The sequence below is a fragment of the Nipponia nippon genome, unplaced genomic scaffold, assembly GCF_047370975.1.
Source record: "Nipponia nippon isolate SJK-2023a ecotype South Korea unplaced genomic scaffold, ASM4737097v1 scaffold_8, whole genome shotgun sequence".
NCBI lineage: Eukaryota > Metazoa > Chordata > Aves > Pelecaniformes > Threskiornithidae > Nipponia > Nipponia nippon.
This window is the reverse complement of record NW_028262402.1, coordinates 40,596,010-40,615,591: the sequence shown is the minus strand read 5'-3', so window position 1 is coordinate 40,615,591 and position 19,582 is coordinate 40,596,010. Positions and strand designations below refer to the sequence as shown.

At 38.0% G+C, this 19,582-nt stretch overlaps 1 protein-coding gene across 1 annotated transcript in view; it reads left to right on the top strand.

Annotated features, from left to right (window-relative positions):
- CNTLN (centlein) overlaps positions 1–11,509 on the top strand; it is a 196,653-nt gene extending 185,144 nt beyond the window's left edge. The window contains exons 25-27 of the mRNA XM_087741617.1: positions 1,206–1,391; positions 2,743–2,820; positions 10,767–11,509. Coding sequence (XP_087597743.1) covers positions 1,206–1,391; positions 2,743–2,820; positions 10,767–10,868 — 366 coding nt within the window. The 3' untranslated portion in view covers positions 10,869–11,509. The remainder of the gene's footprint in view (positions 1–1,205; positions 1,392–2,742; positions 2,821–10,766) is intronic.
- Positions 11,510–19,582: the final 8,073 nt, after the last annotated feature.

Below are 19,582 nucleotides of genomic sequence, written 5' to 3'. Positions count from 1 at the left end.
GGTTTTTACATCAGCTTTACTAAATCCTGGTAATCCCGTTTTTTTCCACTCCAGATAATGGTTCTCCTTTCCTATCATTTAAACCTTTCAAACAGTTTTCTTTTGATAGTATTCTTCTGTTTTTCTGGATTTTTTTTTTAAGCTGTGAGCATCTTTCTGGCTTAGGGGTGCATACCACATTTCAGAAATGATCATAGAAAAATTGTCCTTTTTATTATTGTCTTTATTAGTCACTAGTAATAGTAGTAATGATAATAAAGGCAGTTTAATTATGCAGCACTAGCAGCATGAGACATCCTATCAAGCTCTAGTTCTTGCTTAAAACTAACTAAAAGGCTTCAAGAGCAGAAATGGGATCTAAAATTGAGACTTCTCTTGGCACCCCTGCTTAAGACCTTGTCAAAGCCAGGGTTAAAGAACAATTGCAGTGGTTCTGATCTGGCACCTGATCTTCCTCCCAGTGCCTGAGCTGGTATCTGTTTAAAACACCTACTATCTGCTAAAAGCACCGTTGCAAAGAGACTGCCTGGCCTGGCTAGGCCTTCTGTATGCGCCAGCTGCTTACGAGAATACAATCCTTCCTATGCAAGCCTTGAATAATAATACGGTGGGCTTGTGTGCTCCAAGGATATGCTGCTTATCAACAATGGATAACCACTACTGTGATGATTTAGATTGTGAAAATTGTATCAGGAAGAATCAGTAGCCAGCACAGTTTTGAATTACCCTGTCTGGATGGGAACCAAATTTTCAGGTTTTGAATAAAGAGGTATACGGGTGTTTCTTCATGCAGTGAGGTATGAATAAGCTTTAAAAAGATCTCTGTTTGACCACAGTAAAGCCTGACACTTCTGTTGTTATTTCAAGAACATTTCTGGTAGACTGGATCAGGAAAAGATTTTTAATCGATTCTGCGGAAGCTGCTTTGTCTTGCTACTGATGGCATTATGAATACAGTTATTTAGCTAAAGAATAAAAAAATGTACCTATATTTAAGAACATTTTCTGTTTTAATGTATTAATTCGTATTTTGTGTTCTAAATACCATGTTATTTAATATTACAGCATGTATCCTATTGAACCAATAACACAAAATGAAGATAATTCCCATCTAAAGGAGCTTAGTCTAAATGATACTGTTTTTTCCATAGTGTTTGCACTTTAAGAAAAATTGCAACAGAGTATTGTTTGCTTGCATCTTCCAGGCTCTAACCAGAGAGTTACAGCACAGCGTACAAGAGCTGAGAACAAAAATCAAACAGGCAAAAAAAACTGGAGAAGTGAGAGCGTGCAAAAAGGGTCTTTCCCAAGAGTCTGTTCAATTGGCAGCATCTATCCTTAATGTTTCAACAACTGATCTTGAGGAGATACTAGAAGTAGAAGATGATGAGGTAAGTTATTTTAAGGACTCTTCAGTAAAAAGGGGCTAGATCGGAAGATGCTGTATATTTCCATTCTTGAGGAAGAGGATTTTGAGGTAAAGACTGGCATTTCATTGTGCAGCATCCAGCACAGAAAGAATAGAACAGTTGGATTTAAATAAAAAGGTCAGGTTAGAGACTCATAAGGTGGCAAGACTTTGGGCATGCATAAATAAAACATAAATATACTGTTTTGAGCATGTAGGTGTAGAGACATTATTTGAAAATCCTTAGTAGTTTCCTTTTTCATGAGACTATTCGGGAGGGTTGTACATTTTAAATAGACTTCTGCATTAATGAAAACAAAATTAGAACATGTCTTGCTGTGCCTGATTGATTCAGTTTATGCTTCCTTTCTTGAATTGTGATACCTATTAAAAGTATTTCTAGTAGACAGATGGATCCTGGGGTTATCCATTGCCTTTTTTTGTTGATTCTATCATACAATTTACTATGAAATATTTGATATTGTTTCATCAAATCACCCTCTATTAAATAGATACAGTAATAGGATTGCTTATCCAGATTTATTTAACCCTGATCAAACAATACACGAAAAAGCCTGTACATTTACTTTAATAAGAGTGTCTAGGAGTTGGCCATTATTGGGCTGTAGCAGTACTCTGGTGATGACTTAGATTTAGCCTTATTGGAGCTTTATGTTACAGAAGTCACAGAAGAGAGTTTTCACGTTGGTAAAATAAAGGTGCATTGTATATGTATGCTCTGATATGGATTACATTCATGAATACAAATAAAATGGACCAATCCCTGCCCTGTTTACTAATAGTTATACACCCCTGTAAAGTGATTCACTCTGGCAGAATTGTTCCATGCTTACCTTATTCTCAAAGTAATTTCTACATTCTATATATTTTGTTATAATCACTGTTGTGAACGTATGTGTAAAACACGCAAATATACTTAAGTATAAATAGAAAACAAATCTAAAATACAGCTAATGAATTTACACTAAAAAAATTTTAGATACATATTCCATTTATCAGTGTGTAGACTCAGGAACCTTTACATTGAACTCATAAAATTTACACATAGATCACACGTATACCTGTATATTCATGTGAAAAGAACATGCTGTGCACATTTTTAGGGACAATCACAGACAAGGATAGGTTTATAAATTTAACAGAGCCCTCATACTTGGTGTATATGCTTCAGATAACTAGTTCTGCAAGCATAGTTCCCACTTCTACATGCTATTTATTTAGTGTATATCCAGTTACACATTTCCTTTATTGTTCATGATGTTCTTCTCAGGTGGTGTCAAAATATTGTGTCTGTTATATTTTTCTATTTTTAGGAAACAGCAAAGACAAAAATGGAATTTGAAAAAGATAAAGAATGGCTGCAGTATATACAGAAACTTCTTGAAGCACAGGTGCTAAATTTGCATCCTCCCTTAATGAATTATAACTTTCTACTCTGAGCAGCTATATGTTTTTAGGTCGTAAGTAATCCATTGCATTTGTAATTATGTTGCCATTGATGGTCCCAAACTATGCTGTGATAAGGCAATGTAAAATCCTTGGGTTTTAGCATTTCCTTTTTATTACTCTTAAAATAAGAGTCACTGGATAAAACTGAAGAGATGTCAACCAAGGATTCGTGATAGCTAACTTAACAGCTGAAACCAGTGAAGCAATGCTGGAGAAAACCAGCACAGATCTTGGCAAATGTTTTAATTGAATTACTGAGACAGTGTGTAATGCTTGCCAGAGTGAAAAGGATCCATTCTCTCACACCTCTTAGGAAAAAGAGATTTTTTATTATGTGCCTTTAAAGTTAGTAGTTGATATGGACACCTGAGGAGTTCATGGGTTTCAGTGACCTTTTACTGTGGACCTGTTTCCAGTCAATTCATGTTTTCCTCATAGCCAGACAGCTGTTTATTATCGTGTCTTCCCGCATTCTCTACAATATTTTCTACTGAGACCTCGAGCAGCTTGTTAGTGGGAAGTAAATATTGATTTGGCATCCTGTCAATGCAGAAAGAATGAAAAAATTTCCACCAGAGGCCCCTCAAACATTTTCCTATCGACATTTTCTGGGCAGAGAGGAAAGCTGCATAGAGGATGACAAGGCTGAGACTAGCAGAAATCCCTGAGGGGTCCATTGAGACTGCCGCTGTGACCTGTGTGATACTTTTTCTTCTCTTTCAAGTCTTTTTTTTAATACACACAGAGTCTGCTGGGATGCTCCCCTCTTGTAAGTGATCAAGGGCAGTTTATTGGCAGGTGAGAGCCCTGCTTTTCTAGCCATAGTCAGCTTTTGTTTGGACATCACTGACAACATACACTGACTCTTGAAACTTTTCCACTATATTTTAGTTGTCTCCTTTATTCAGATGATGGGTAGCTGATGTCTGAAAAGAAATAAGATTTGATTTATAAATCCAGTGTTCCTAATGCATATTCACTAGCATGAGTCCATTAGCAAGGTAGTTAATTCCTGTTAAGAATGTGAATGATTGAAAATATTTTGAAAGCCATTTCAAGGGAACAACAACATTCAGATTTATGTATTTTATCATTAATAGCTTTTGTGTCTAGATTGTGTCCTATGACCAGATTTTTAAGAAATGACAGTTTTCCCTCTTTCATTATCAAAGCTTACTACCACTAAGACTGCTTAATTGCTGCAGTGGAGGGGATGGAAGTATCAGTTTGCTTTTGCTGGCTTCGTCAGAAATACGGGCATTTTAATTTAACCTCAGAGTGTTACATGGAAGTCAGCACTAAAAGCACGAATATTTCTATTCACTAAATTGCCTTAATTTTAAGAATTTTTAAAAAATCTATAAATTTCAAGATTCTGTCTATATTATGGACTACAAAATAGGAATCAGATTCATGGAATACGACAGAGAATTCTTATTCTATTTTTTGTTATCATTCTTTGGCAGATCATTAAAAAATCCTGAGGAGAATTTCATCACTTCTCTTTGTCTGATACAGACAGCAAAAACCGGGGCACGGAGAGTGAGGGTGTTGTTGACTATGTAACCAGCGATATTAGGATTGCAAATGTTAGCTAAGGGTAGGGGAGATCATTGCTCTTAGCTGTATCAGTTTGTGGACAAGTTAATAGTGGTTTTCAGTGATTTTTGCTCCATCTTGTGGGGTTCCTCAGAAGGAGCTGTGAGGGTAAAAGTAATTCTTGGCAAGCCAACCATCTTTAGAATCATGAGGAAAATAGTGCTTTTTGGGAGCAGCCAGCTCTGCTTTTCATTGCTGTCCATGTTAAGTTACATGGATGGAAACTGCTAAGATTTCTGGGTCTCTCTCTTAGGGAGCAGCTCATGGAAGAGCTCTATGCCCTTTGAAATGCTTAACTGATATCTTGTAGAGAGTTTGGTTGTGGTTTCCTTCAGTAGGTGCTGGTAATACTTCTGATCAGAAAATAAAAGCTTAAAGTGAAATGAAAGCTTTCTGTCAGGACTTTGCTCATAACAGACTGCTCGCTTAATGATACAGGTTGGCAAACTGTGTACCCGTTTGCATCCTGAACAAAGATGCAGGCTTGCCCTTTTCTGTTATTCTGAGAAAATGTTCGGTTGAAAATTGCATCAGATCACTTAATATTGCAGTTTGATATAGTGTCTTTTTGTGCCATTGAGCCAGGACTTTGGAACATAATTGCCCAGCAGTATTGATTTAATTGCCTAGGTTTATTTGTGGACTCCTAATTATTGACTGGAGGTAAATTTAATGGAGAAGCCTTTATGAACACTGGGAAACTGCTGCTGTTGCTGTTATACATAATGAACTGCATCATATCCCTTTAGATCATTCTTCAAGCTAATTTTATTCCGCTGTGACAGTACGATAACATTTAAAATGTCATAGCCATTTTATTTTTATTACTGACATACGCCATTTTACTGCTGCATTAGAATTTTGGGGGGGACTGAGAGAAGCACTAGTTGCTTTTTACTGTCATTTTATAGATTCCCCTAAAGTGTAATGATAAAGGATAGCACAACTCTGTCTTACACTTCATCTGTACCTTTATTTTCCATACCCCTATGACTTAAAGAAGTCTAATTTCTGTCAGCTTTACAAGAATGTTAATATTTCAGTGATAAATATTTTTGCATTCCTGAAGCTCACAGGCTCCACTCAGACTTTGTGTCTCCTTATTTTATCAACTACTGTAGAAACACTTGTGAAGAAACTACACCACTGCTAAGAAGCTTACAATTTGATAGAGACGTCTCTGCATCAAGATGTTATTCTGTAATTAAGAATCATACAATCAAAAAGTACAGTCATGTTCTGAATTCTGCAGAGCTGGCAAAAATCACTTATTGTGATTGTGAAATCACAATTGTGATTGTGAAAACCTATGTCTTAAATGGCCAACAAGTGTTTTTTCAGTTGCCTTTTTGTATTTGTACATTAACACCCAATGACAAGAGTGTTCTCACTAAAGTATAAAAATGAAACATCTTAATAACTGACATTAGGATAAAAGGTAAAAGGTTCTCTTGCTTATGAAGAACCTGTATATGGAGAGGCTTCACAGGAGTGCATGCAGATATCTGCTACCTGCACAGGGGTATCTGAGACATGTATAGAGACATCAGGCTGATTATACATTAGTGATTGGGCATGGGAGAAAGAAGCTGGGAGAGATATCACATTATAGACCATTGAGTTTTGAGCAGTTCATGGTATTTGGGAGAGGAGGGAACAAGTATGGTTATCCATTATGTACATGGTTTTGCAGCTTGTATGGCAAGTGATGAGGCTTTTACCTACTTTCTCCCTCACACCTGGGTGTGTATGTCTTTATTATTTGAACCTGGCACAGTATAGTAGCACTGTCTTTTCGTAATCATAAAAAGAAAAAAAAAAAACAAACCATCAACCTTCTCTAGCTTTTTCCCATCATAGGAAACTTATATAGCTATATCACGACGATGACTTCTTTTCACATAGGTTAGACAAGATTTCTTGTACTACCCAAGGCTTTCACTCATTGTGACTGTAAGGAACAGCATCTCAGAACAATCCATTAATAATTTTGCACGTGAGTACAGCATGTTAGCCCAATCCAGATTACTGCCTGTAGTCTCCAAGAACTATTTTTTAATAAAATACAAATCATCTGCCTAACTCTTCCAAGCATTGAACCAAATGACAGCATTAATTTAGCAAGTCCCTTATCAGATATACAGCAGCACTTGCCTTCCCTCCCTCCTCATGTACTGCTCAGGGTATCACATCTCGCCAAACAAAACTGCCTAATAAAATCTTTCCTTTCATGACCTCGTTATGAACCTACAAATCATATTCCAATGGTGAAGACTTCCAGAAAAACTGCCTCCCCTCTGTTCTGTGGGGTTTCTGTAGGTATGTGTACAATCCATCTCTAGAACAGGGCTTGGAGCAGTATATTCACTCTTCATCGGTAGGGATTTTACCCAACCCCTTTTTAGGATTTGAACTGGCTTCTAAATGTAGATTTCCTCTGGTGTCATCTAGGAATGTGCACTACAGCTCTGGTTGTTTCCCCTCAAATTTCTTGGGTTGGAACTTGCCTGCTTTGCTTTCATTAGCGTCCCTCCAGCCTGTGTCTGTCTTCTTCTCTTTGAACAGGTCTATGGTCATTGCCTGTCCTCTGCTCACATGCACCCATGTATTCACGCATGCATAAACACACATGTGCACGCTGGCCACTGCCAGCATCACCAGGTGTTTCAAGTACTTGCACCTTAAAAAGCAGCACCAGTGCAGTCTGAGCCATATCCGGGGCACCATTAACATTGGTATCAGACCATCAGAAAGTAACCATGATTTTCTTGTCATTACGAGAATAGGAGCTCAGTCCTGTGCACTGACAATCCATTATGGTATAAATCTATGTTTTATCTTATGCACAGAAACAACACCACATTACATCACTTGTCTTGGACTGAAAACAAGGAGAGATTGGCTTGATGGCTCAGGATAAGAATACAGACAGGCGCATATATAGTTATATAATCACATATATACAGCCATCACAAAGCAGAATGGACAAAGAACAATAGTGAAGTGAAGCATTTCTCTATTTTTTTTAAACTTTGACTTTTAGTTTATAGTGAAATTAGGAGGTTTTTGTCATTATAATCTGAGTTTCTTTAGTTTTATTTCAGGATGTTCTTTGTGGTTCACTTAATTCAATTTGAGGCAGCTTTGCAGTGTGTTTCAATAGTTTTGTTGGGCAGATTATACTGATGATCCATATAGGGAGATTTAAAATAGGTGTAACCACTAATTCATGTATTCCAGAAATTAAATACTTTTATTTTTATGTTAACACATTTTAGAAATTGTGAAGCAGAGGCCAAGTAACATTGTACTCTGTGAAAGGAAATGTTATGTCTCATTAGAATAACAACATTGCCTTGCATTCATTATGTGTCTTTTCACTGGCAGATCAGCGTATATTTATGCATTTGGCTGAGTGAGACTCAGTTGTGTCGTGTAAAGTCGATAAATATTACTAGTTTATTTTTTATGAAGGGATCTCCGAAAGAAGTATACTCAAGGTCAGAATAAATAGGTGAGAGAAATAGCTCTCTGCATTCCTGACTCTTTAGGATCATATTACCTTACAGTTATCCATACACCAAGATATCTGTCTGATAAGTTGTGTAAGAAATACGCCATTTCATTCATATGGCTTTCTATTATCAAAGAAGAAATCTATAATTCTGGTAAAGATAAATAAATAATATAGTTTGCGCTATCAAATTTTCTGAATTTATACAAATCAATTAAATACTACTTCTCTTAAAGCCTGCTATAATGTACTGATTTAGGATCGCTATCATTGTTACTGCTTAGTATTCAGATAAATTGGCTGTGGCACAGATAACTGGAAAACATTTGAAGAAAGTATCATTCTGTATTAAAATATATAATTATCAGTGGTATAAACAAGCTTTCACTCCTTAGGTGTGCATTTAGCACTCACTGAACTCCCAAAGCCTTCCCCAAGCATATGGCAGGTTTGGAAGCTGGGATGAATACTTTGGAGTAGAGACATCTTCAACGGTTGTGAAGTTCTGGGGAGAAATGTAGAGGGAAGCTTCCCAGGATAGTTACAGAGCCATCATTAAAAGTAAATCTGACAGGCTTATATTAAAGATGAAGACTGTAGAGATCATCCAGTTCTGGGTGTCTGTATGGAAAGAAAACCAGATAAAAACATTAGGCACTTTCTCTGAAACCAACAAATGTTGAAAGAATGACATAACGTTCAACTTTCAAATGCTCTTGATTTAAATGAATGATTTAAATGGAAAAAGTTCTTGAAAGATCACTTTGCTATGACATGGAAGCCACAGAGAGTAGTGAGCAGCAAGTAAAATGTAGCTAGAATTATATGAGCCAGAGACATCAATAAGAAACCATTCATCTCAGGCACAACATTAAGGAGGTGAAATGTATCAGAAATGAATGTAGTCAAGCTAGGGAAGAAGAATTAGAGACTTTGAGGTAATGGTATAGTGTTCTCATAAAAAACATATTTAGACAAGGAGGGAGAGCAATTAGAGTTAACGGGATGCTGGGGTCAGTGTTTTTAAAGCACAGTAGCAAGTAAGTGTCACAGCATTTCAGATAAGATTATGTCTTATATTAGTCTGAATACATTTGTGCTCAGTGAATTGCATCCCTCTATTCCCCAAAAAGTCATCACAGTAGCGTACAGGAGAAAGCTGACAGGTGTAGATGTCTACTAGAAAATTCGTACCATAGATAGAAGTTACTTATGACAGATGGAGACATGTCTGGCCAGCAGGTACCAGCCCTTCAAAACCCCCTTTCCTGTAGAAAAGGAAAATAATGCATATTATCATCCTTTTTCTGTAATTGCAAAGTGACTGTTGAGCAACATGTAGGATTGCCACTACAGCCACTTCATGACAGATGCTTGCTATTAACAGGATTTTCCTTGCTACCATTTTAGATTTTTTTTCTGACTTGTTAGTAATTATAAATATCAGTATTTAGATTCATATCTGTATATTAGTTCAGACATTGCACCAGCATTTGTATTTGATGTACTTTTATGGCTGGGTTTTTTTGTTTGGTTGGTTTATATTTTTTGTTTTGTATATCTAGGAAACAGGCAGTATTCTATCTGATGTAAGTACCATACAGTTTTCTCTTTAAGATGAAATATTGCACTGAAAAATAAAATCAGGGCAGCAATACTCAAATGTGGAACTAGAAAGTGGTTCTAGACGCAAAAGTATTGCCTTGAACTACAGTTGTGAAAAGCAGAGGAAGCTGGTGATTGGCCTGCTCAACCACCTGCTATATTTTACCTAATTTATTTCTGGTGGCCTTATTAAGGTAAAATTATCTCTCCTTCTGATATGAGCATCAGCTGTTACTTCTGATGTGGGACTGACCCCTTGGTCACCGCTGGTCTCACCAGGAGTTCAGGAAAGCTGACAGAGCTCTGTGAAGCTGACAGAGACTTTCCAAGGGTGAATGAAAACTGTTCAGCTCTCCTCTGGTGCTCTGCCAACCACCCTCTGGGTGGAGCTGCAATGACTAGTGTTTTGTACCACCTCCAAAAGTACTTTGCAGCATACACTGCACTGGTGCACCAAGACTGTGAAAGAAAACCTCTTTAAGCATTATAGTAATAACACTGAAAAATAAACCAAATAGCTTTCTTTGAAGATGTCCATTGTGCGAATACATCTCTTGTATCAGAGGAGATATAAAAGAGATTTTCACTTTTCTCTGTAAATATGTAAATACAATTTTTTAGTATCATGTTTTAGAGGAGCAGACATTTGTGTAACATCCCAATCAATGCAATTGGAGCTTTTGGGGTTTGGGGTTTTGTTTTGCTTTGTTTTTTTTTATTTACAAGTTTTCATGTGTGAGTCTAAGGCAGTTGCCGCAGCATTGAGAGCTGTACTGTAGTTCTGTCTCATCCTCCTGAGAGTAGTGAACATACACTACCATTTCTGCATGCCCTAGAGTTGACTGTAACCTCTTATTGATCAGCTGATTGAAGATAAATGACAGAGATGCTGGTACTGCAGTTTACATCATTAACACGGTCAGTAAAGCATGAATTGTTCAATAAGGCGTTTATCTTTTTCATTTTACTCTGTTCTTTTATCATTTTTATGATAGAGAGCAAATTTTCAGACACTAACCAGGTGGGTGAACTTTAAAGATCAGATGTGTGCATGTGTGGTAGTTGTCAGAACTAAGTGAAAGCTAATGGTTTAAAGATATTTAATAAGTGTTTTTCACATGAAGAAAATAAAGTTCAATGATCATTTTTCTTACTATGTTTCTTTTTCAGTTTCCGTTTGCCTCATACTTAATGGATGCTATATTGGAAAAATTAAACGAGAAGAAGAAACTGGTAGAAGAGTACAGTTCTCTCATGAAACACACTGTATGATGTTGCTAAGACCTATCTTTGCAAAGTGTGACTGAAATATGTGTGCTGTTTACTCATGTCTTTCCTCTTCACATAAAGAACTGTCAATATGCATGTTCAATACATAAGTAGAAACTGTGAACTAATTAATTGTTGAACAAGAGGAATTAATTACGTTCCTATTTAGAAAGGAGTGTGGTGTTTGATTCCTGAAGACAAAAATTGCTGCTAATCAATACAAAGATAAAAATTATTTTCCTTTAAATGCATTAGCAGTGAACACCGGTGCAGGCCTTGTAGAGAGAGGATGTTTTTGATACGACCAATACTCATCTGTACAACTCAGAAAGTACAAAAAGCAGCAAACTAACTCCTGATTGTACTTGTCAGAACATTAGAAATAGGATTTACAAAGGAACTGGGAATATCATTGGGATTTTGAACACCTAATTTCTTTTAGCTTCCTTGTAAATCCCAGCTTTATGATATATGCTACATAAAATGATATGCTTTCTTTATGTTGGAAAAAATGAGAAAATTAATGATTGTAGAAAAAAAGTATTCAATGTAGAATAATACTCCTGGGAAAAGCTGTATTTTCTTCTGAGTTGGAGTGTATTGTGTACAATGTATTTCAATACAATAAAGTTATTTCCAGTGTTGTTTTTTTTTTTCGTAAGTAGTCCCAGTTCTTTCTCAGCTGCAAGCCATCACTTTCCTTGGGAAAACAATACATTTGGTCAGTTGTTTCCACCAAGATTTGTCTGGCAGTACTAACAAATTATTGTTGCTTCTTCACATCTTTGATCTTAAGAGTTTGTATTCCTCTGGACTAACCCACCTGGAAAAACGAAAGACCCAGGTTTCTGAATTCATGTGGTAATAACATTTAGCTCTTATAAATAGCTCTTCACCTACGGATATCAAGTTGTTTTACAACAGATATTATTATCATTATTCATATTGGGTGGGGAATCAGAAGCAAGATCTATTTGGCCTAAGATCACTCAACAGAAGCATGAAACAGAAAAGTTTTCTGCATGTCAGTCCAATGCATTTCGTAGCATGTCACTGTGCTTCTTTTAATTTATGGAGTATGCTATTTGGTGTCTCTACGAAAGGGATGAGGAAGGGAAGACATCACTAAACTTCTGCTCAGTTACACCTGGTGACAACAGGGGCTTGAGAGATTTTTTTATTGGAATTACTGAAAATCATGCAAACATATTCCACCTGCACCTGTAAATTAAGACTTGAAACTAGCCCTACATAAAAAAAGAAACACATGTTTAGGAATGGTTGACCACCACCTTTTCCAAAGCAAGAAATAAGTGACATCATATGAAACTATCAATCAGGTGACATATTCAAAGCAAGCAAAAGGAAGCTACTCCCATGCAAAGGGAATTGAGTTGTGGAACTACTTGCCTCAGGGTTTTACTGAAGCTAAAAATTTACACGGGCTCCAATATCAATACAATTATGCCGATAAAAATTATGGAAGATAAATCCATCAAAAATACATGGAAACTATGTTCATATGATTTTCAGCAATTCCAGCAAAATGCATTTGAAAATAATTTCAATGTAACATCTATTGCTGGGCAGTGGAAAGAACTTCATGAGGCCAAAGCTCTGTGAAGATTAGCCCCTTTGTCTTCATTTCCATGCTCTGCAACACCTGCTGGTGCAAGTCTGATCTTGGTGCTGATCTTAGCGCTTGCTGATCTTTTGTCTTAGTGAAAGAGCAGGGAATATCAGCTAATTCACATAGAAAACAAGGAACTTTTGGAGGCAATTTCCCAGACTAGTACCTTTTTCTTGTAACTCAAACATCTTGCTTTACTGGCCCTGCAAATTTCTGTATCTCCTGGGTGCCTGGTTATGAGAGCTCTTTTCTTGGACTGAGAGTAAACAAGACTGGTGAATGCTGCAGAACCAAATTATTATCTACTTCATCTGAAGAGAGAGAGTGAGGAAAACAAAATCCTTAAACCCAGGTGGTGCCAGAATTATCACTATTTTTTTCAAGGAATGGAAAATACAGCAAGTGCTATTTATTTGCAACTGTTTCCCTTGTGCATCATGTTACAAGAGACCCAAAAATGCTCTACAAAGAAAATTATTTCTGCATAAATCTCTGTAGCGTAGGCCTTAAGGGTGGGATTCATTTTCTCCTTCTTTTGAAAATTGTTAGGATTAATAAGCCTGATAAGTTTACTTGGCCAAAACATCGTATTTGGACTCTTTACCAAAACAAGCTCTGCAGGACATACTTCAGTACAGATACATCTCTTTCCTGCTACCCAAGTCTTCTGCAATTGTTTGCCACTTCTCTGATGAGACTTTAACTCCTTCAAGTAAATGTTTCCTTGCTAACTAGTGAGCCTGCAGAGCTGCCATCAGTGCTTGTGCTCCATGGAAGAGGCAGATGACAGCTCACTCTGGGAAAGCGAGCAAGCCACTGATGGCAGCAGCGCAGTGCCTTGATCAAGTGAGGAACAAGCTGGCTACGTGGGGACTGCACATCATACCCTTCCAATGAAGGAAAGAACTTCTTCACTTGGTCCAGCAAAAGGCCTTTAGAAAAGATCACTTAAAGGACTTTTGACCTATCTTGTTGTCATGGGCAACAAAACAGCTTCATGTAGGGGAATTTCCATCAAATTAATTTATTGGCAATTAACAAGCTTTTATTTACAGGAACAGGCTGCCCAGGGAAGTGGTTGAGTCCCCATCCCTGGAGGTATTTGAGACAGGTAGACGTGGTGCTTAGGGACATGGTTTAGTGGTAGACTTGGCAGTGCTGTGTTAACGGTTGGACTTGATGATCTTAAAGGTCTTTTCCAACCTAAACAACTCTATGATTCTATGATTCTAAGTGCTTAGGGCAGTCCCAGACCTGGTCCCACACACGTCGCCTGCAGCCGCCACCAACACCTGCCAGCTGTGCCTGGTGCACTCATAAGTGGATGCTCTGTCCCTCCTGCCTGCGTGTTAACCTGGAAGATTTACAACTAGACAAACTTTAAGGAAAGGTCTCAAGTTTATACCGAGGAAGCATGTAGTTAAGTACCTGATTTAAAGGTTGGAAACAAAATTACAAAAATTTGCATTATTTTAGCTGCCTTAAGTCTGCATGGCATCGCATCCCCAACTGCTGCTTTGGGATTTTGAGTGGGGTGGCAGTCTTTGGCCTGCTCTAGCAAGCAGTCCTCAGAGAGCTGCTCTGGAGACCTGGCTGCTTTCTTTGGTTGTAGGTCTTAGCGCTTGCTAATCCAGTAGCAGAGTGAAATGAATTCCAAAAATAAATCATGGCCGCTATAGTGTTGCTTTTTCAGTTTCTAAATTTAGAATTAGAAAATACAGTCCATTACTACCATTCCTGCTGTTCTGCTCAGAGAAGTTGGTGCACACAAGCTTTGTGAGCCAGGAAAAATGCAAAATGAACAGTTGCCAGGTCTGTTTTCCTCAGTGCCTCAAGCAGCCTCTTTCTGGCTGGTGCTTCCCCTCTAACGCAAATGCGTGTAGAGAGGCAGAAGAAATCTCTTACTATGTTTTATTTGCTACACCAACTTGTTCCTTCTGATGCAGAGAGGATTAACTTAAATCGTGTTTTTTGAGAAATGGTTTTTAAAACCCTACCTCCAGAACTAATATCTTGTTACTTTGTCCCCTCTGAAATGTAAAAAGAAAGCATTTTGAAAATAGGAGCATGCAGACTAAGGGATGTCTCCCCTTGGATTCTGGTGTGTTTGGTGTTTCTTCCATGGCATTTATCACTTTCTTGGGTCAGTGGTGTGCCCTTTATCTTACAAATCAGCTTCCAGCCTTGAAGAGCATCAAGCTGGGGGAGCAAGGCTCAGATCATAATTTACTGTCTCAGTTGTGCAGTGAAAACGCTGGATCAACCCACTTGGATCTAGACTCAGCCTAGAGCCTGGGAGCTCAGTGTCTTCCTCGCTGTGCCTCAGGGATGCCTTCCCTATGGGAGGGACAGGGCCTGGGCATCAGTGAAATAGCTCAAGCTCTGGCCTTCAACCTCCATCTCCAACGCCTGCCTATAAACCATGCTGCAGCACCTATTGCACCTATTTCCATTCAACTTTTCTAATTTGATATAAACAAATGAAAATGGAAGTATCAGTCAGCATTTCTCAGTGAAAAAATTTTCATCTAGTTTGCGGTATTTTTGTAAGGGAATAAAAAGGCTGCAAGTCTGAAGAAAACAAATTTTTACCTTTCTCTGTCACAAATGTTGAATTCTGTCTCTGCAATGAACATATTTGTTTTTACTGCGTATTTAATCTTTGTTCCACCAGCAGAAGAAGAGAGGGCTTCTGAAACAATCTTTCTTACTGTAAAAGGACTAAAAGTATTTATCTTGATTATGGTTTATGAACATTTTAAAAATCCCTTTTCACTGGAACCAGGCTCCGATTACATATGCATGTTACAAATTTAGTGAATAACTGATTCTGCTTTGGGAAGAAGCATCAGCTCAACACTTTCAAGATGATATTGCAAACAAAGCTAAATATAAAAGATATTAAGGGCAGTGCTGTTTTGAACTAACTATACCTACTAACATCCAGAAAATTCACTTAATCTGTTTTCCTTTTATTAAGGTAGTCGTTGTATATCTGATGCTTCCTGATACAGTCTCTAGATGGCAAACTTTCACAAAAAATGGGTTCAATGCTGGCTTCTGACGGCAGCCGGTGCCGGGTTCCCTGCGCAGCCTGGCCGGGACCTTTGGTTCCTGCAAGCTCTGAAGTACTGTGTCAGACAGACCTGTCCCTCGGGCAGCAATAGCTGGTATCTCAATATATTGGCTATTTACAGCCATTCTGTACAGTGTCACAAGGGTGAGTGCCTAAAATATAGCAACATATATATATATATATGCAGACATATGTGTGTACGTGTGCATGCATATGTCTATATACATATATAAATATGAAAGCTTCAGAGTTGTGCAGAGCTTCAAAGTTGTTTAAATGTTCTAACCCTTTAAAAAAATCTTCATTATGTACTCTAAAATGTTAAAATTAAAGTAACAGTATCTGTCAATAGTGATTTCTCACACTATGTTTCTGTAGTGCCATCTGTTGAACCCACACAAATCCTAATTTACCTTGATGGGAATCAAAGACATGAGTCTTCCAAAATGTAGATCTCTTATTACAAATGAGATCTATCTGCTACTGTCCTGAGGATTCTCAGTTAGAGAGGGCACTGTGTATATCTCCCCATGTCCCTCAGCACTTCCTCATTGTCTGAATAATCCAGTTATCTTCTGAGGTGCAATTTTTAAGGCTAGGTATTGTTTACATGAATGAAACTCCGACTGGTAAGTGTAATTATATGATATGACCTAATGGTTACAATAAAGATGAGTTCAGGGAGAAATCAAAAACATTTCAAAGTGTTCATGTAGCTATAATGCAGTGTCTTACTCCATTCTTGGAAAAGAAGAAACCTACTTACACCATTATTTTTTCTGTGTAGTGCCCTGAAGTAAGATACATTATATTCAGCAGAATAAAGTATTATTTTAGGTCTACAAGTCCTTGAACCCACTTCATTTACTTCCATGCTTTGCTTTGTTTCATTATGTACTATTCTCATATATAAAATAAGGGTCTATTTTTGAGATTTCCTGATCTGAGATTTGAGAATTCCCAGGGTATAATTATTTGAAATTTCCTGTGGTATAGTGAATGATTGAGAGAGCTGGGAACACACCCTGACTTCTGCTGTAATCACATATTTAGAAATTAATTCAGTTGTGTTGATAGCTGTGTTAAGTTTTTGTTGTTATCTTCAGGAATGCAGAGAGGCTATGGAGTCAAGAAGGTCTGTATTTTAATTCTGGCTGTCATTCCTTCAGTTAGGTTAATTGCCTTTTCTGTTTCACCTATACAGTTGAATTAATATTTAGCTAAACTAAGAGCTGAAGATCAGAACAAGAAAAAGGGGAGCTAATTTCAATAGTTGTGTGCCATTGTACACAGTTTATGAATAAGCATTGGATTGCTTCATATGATTAAAACTGAATGTGAAACTAGTATATGAAAGGAAGATGTCTCCAAACAGGTCCAGAGCCAGATAAGCAAAGAGTCCAGCTTGTTGAGGATATTGGCTCAATATCTTGAGGTCTTTTAGTTTGAGATAACAACCCTTCTGAGATAAGTGGATTAGTATTTGCATCTTGCTCAGCTATATAAAAGTCCAGCTTTCTGTGAGGGCCACTGTACAGCATGTTTAACTGGTTGGGGAAATTTAAGGCTCATGCCTTTGGAAAATCCAGGCTAACAGCCTATACAGATATCTGTTATCAGATGCTATAGAGAAGGTTCAAGTGACTCCAACCTATTGCAGAGCACAGATTTGACATCTTCCTGAAAGAGGGTAACTCCCTTGGTAAAGGAATCATACATCATTATAATTCAACCGATCCTAGATTTTGAAGGATGACAGTCAGATTTCCTTCATGGTTGGTTGTTGTTGAATGAAACAGAACTTGCAGCATAAAACGTTACAATTTGTATTTAAAAAGGTACCCAACCTGGGCTGAAGAATTGATGTGATGGACAATCCAGTACAGTAGCCCTATGATCAATAACTCTCACAGCTCGAGATTTCCCATTGAAATTGTCTAGATTCACTTTCAAAGCCTGGCATTTATGACTATCAAACAAATCCCCCCGTGCAGGTAATCAAGGCTGTGAGCTAGACAAAACTTTAATTATAAGTCAAGGTGTGCATTTGGGGAGGAGGGGCATGAGTGGACCACAAGCATTGTGATGCATCTTTGCTACATCTTTACACATTGCTCATTCTGCAGAAAACCTGTTTAAAATATGTGCCAAGTAATGATCTTGCTACATGATTATTATTCAAAAGGCAGTGCTATTTCCCTATTCTATTTGATCTCTCTCTAGTTATACATGCAAGGAACACATTTACCCTCTTAGCTACGACTTTGCATTAGGAACTAATGCTGAACTGGTTATTTCAAGGGATTAACCCTCATTCTGTAAGTATGACCAAGGTAGTTTTTCTTCTGCTTATGACCACACCTCAGAAATAACTGTAGTCAACAGGAGCTCTACCTATAGCTTATCAGTGTGAAAATCAGGGTTTACAGATGTCAATTGAAAATGCAGTGATTTTTACTCTAAAAATATTGATTTTCTTTATGGTGTACCTTTTACAAATGTAAATGAAAGAATAATATTGACCTTCTGGAAAAGATAGGATGAATGGTTACTTAAATGCTTATTTATGTAACTTAGTATGTATATTAAATTTAATTTAAGGTGTTCATAAAGTGAAACTGCTGATTTTGCACTTGTTTTTCAAATTTAGACTTTTAACTTCTGAAGAAAAATAATACATTAAAAATGAAAACTGGTTGTACTAGCAGGATATCATATACGTAAGAAATTTACTGATTTAGGAGCGCGTTGCTGTGTTCCCCATACAGCCTACCTTTGAATATCTGGCTCAAGACAGGAATTTCTCTTGCCAATTTCTCTTACTGTCATGCACGTTTTCCTAGCACTAAAAAGTGAGGCTACTAGCTGGCACAAGCAAGACATGAGCTAGCTCCATGGACCTGTGATCTGTTTCAGACAGAACAGACTAGCCTAATGGCCTGAAAATTCAAAGATACTGTGAACTAGGGCTCCACCCCACTGACTTCCCTGGGCCCTGCCATGCCTGTGATGGAGGCCATGTGCTTACTCCAGAAGCACAGTCTCCTCCAGCACCTGGTCCCAGACATGGTGAGATGGCTCCCATGGCATGGGCCAAAGAGCTGCAAGGGAAGTGTTCTGACAGTCACCGTTTGAGTGACAGACCTGCAATCATCAGGCAAAGTGAAGTGATGACTCCTGTCCCACATCAGCCCAGGAAAGCCAAACAACAATTCAGCAGCAGCAGGAGACAGGACTGGAGACGGGCACTCCTACAGCATAGCTCAGCCCAGGACCAGTGCCTAAGCCCGAGCTCAGGTGGGCTCCTGAACTGAGGGGCTGGGGGTGCTGGGTGATGGTTCCCCAAAGAGCCTTATAGTTCTGAGAGCACTCTTCCTTGCTTCTCCTGCAGAGCAGAGTTCACTTCCCACTTCAGGCCATGAGGCTGTGTGTTGGCCCTCTCTTAGCTTTGCTTTGATTCCTTGCTCTTTCTTGGCTCCTGCTCACATCCTGATCTGGCTTTCCAAGCCTTCACAGGTAGGACTACATGGCTGTGAAGTTAATGAATGTTCATGTCATTGATCTAGTTATTGTTGTCTTGATATATTATTTTAGAAGTAATGCATACTAGGTAAGAACACCTGTGAAGTGTGAGTTTGAACTACTAGAGCTCATGAAAAAAATCTAGTACATCTGTTCAGGACGGACTGATGGTCAGAGTCATCATCTTCAAAAGACAGCAAAATGAGACGCCATGGTCTCTTCCTCTGTCTGTCAGTTCACATGGAAAAATAACCAGTGATAATTTTTTAAAACATTCTCTCAATAAAATAGTCTCCTTCAGAGGAAGACTTTAGCGGGGCTTCTTATGGAAGGAATTGATTACAGAATAAATTCTCAGTCTTTCAAGACTGAAACAGCCATGTCCTCCAGATAATATAGACCTCCCCTCCAAACAATGAATGAACAGGGAGCACATTGTTTGCAATTGATCTGAACTGCCACTAAGACAAATGGGATTCAAACGATCTT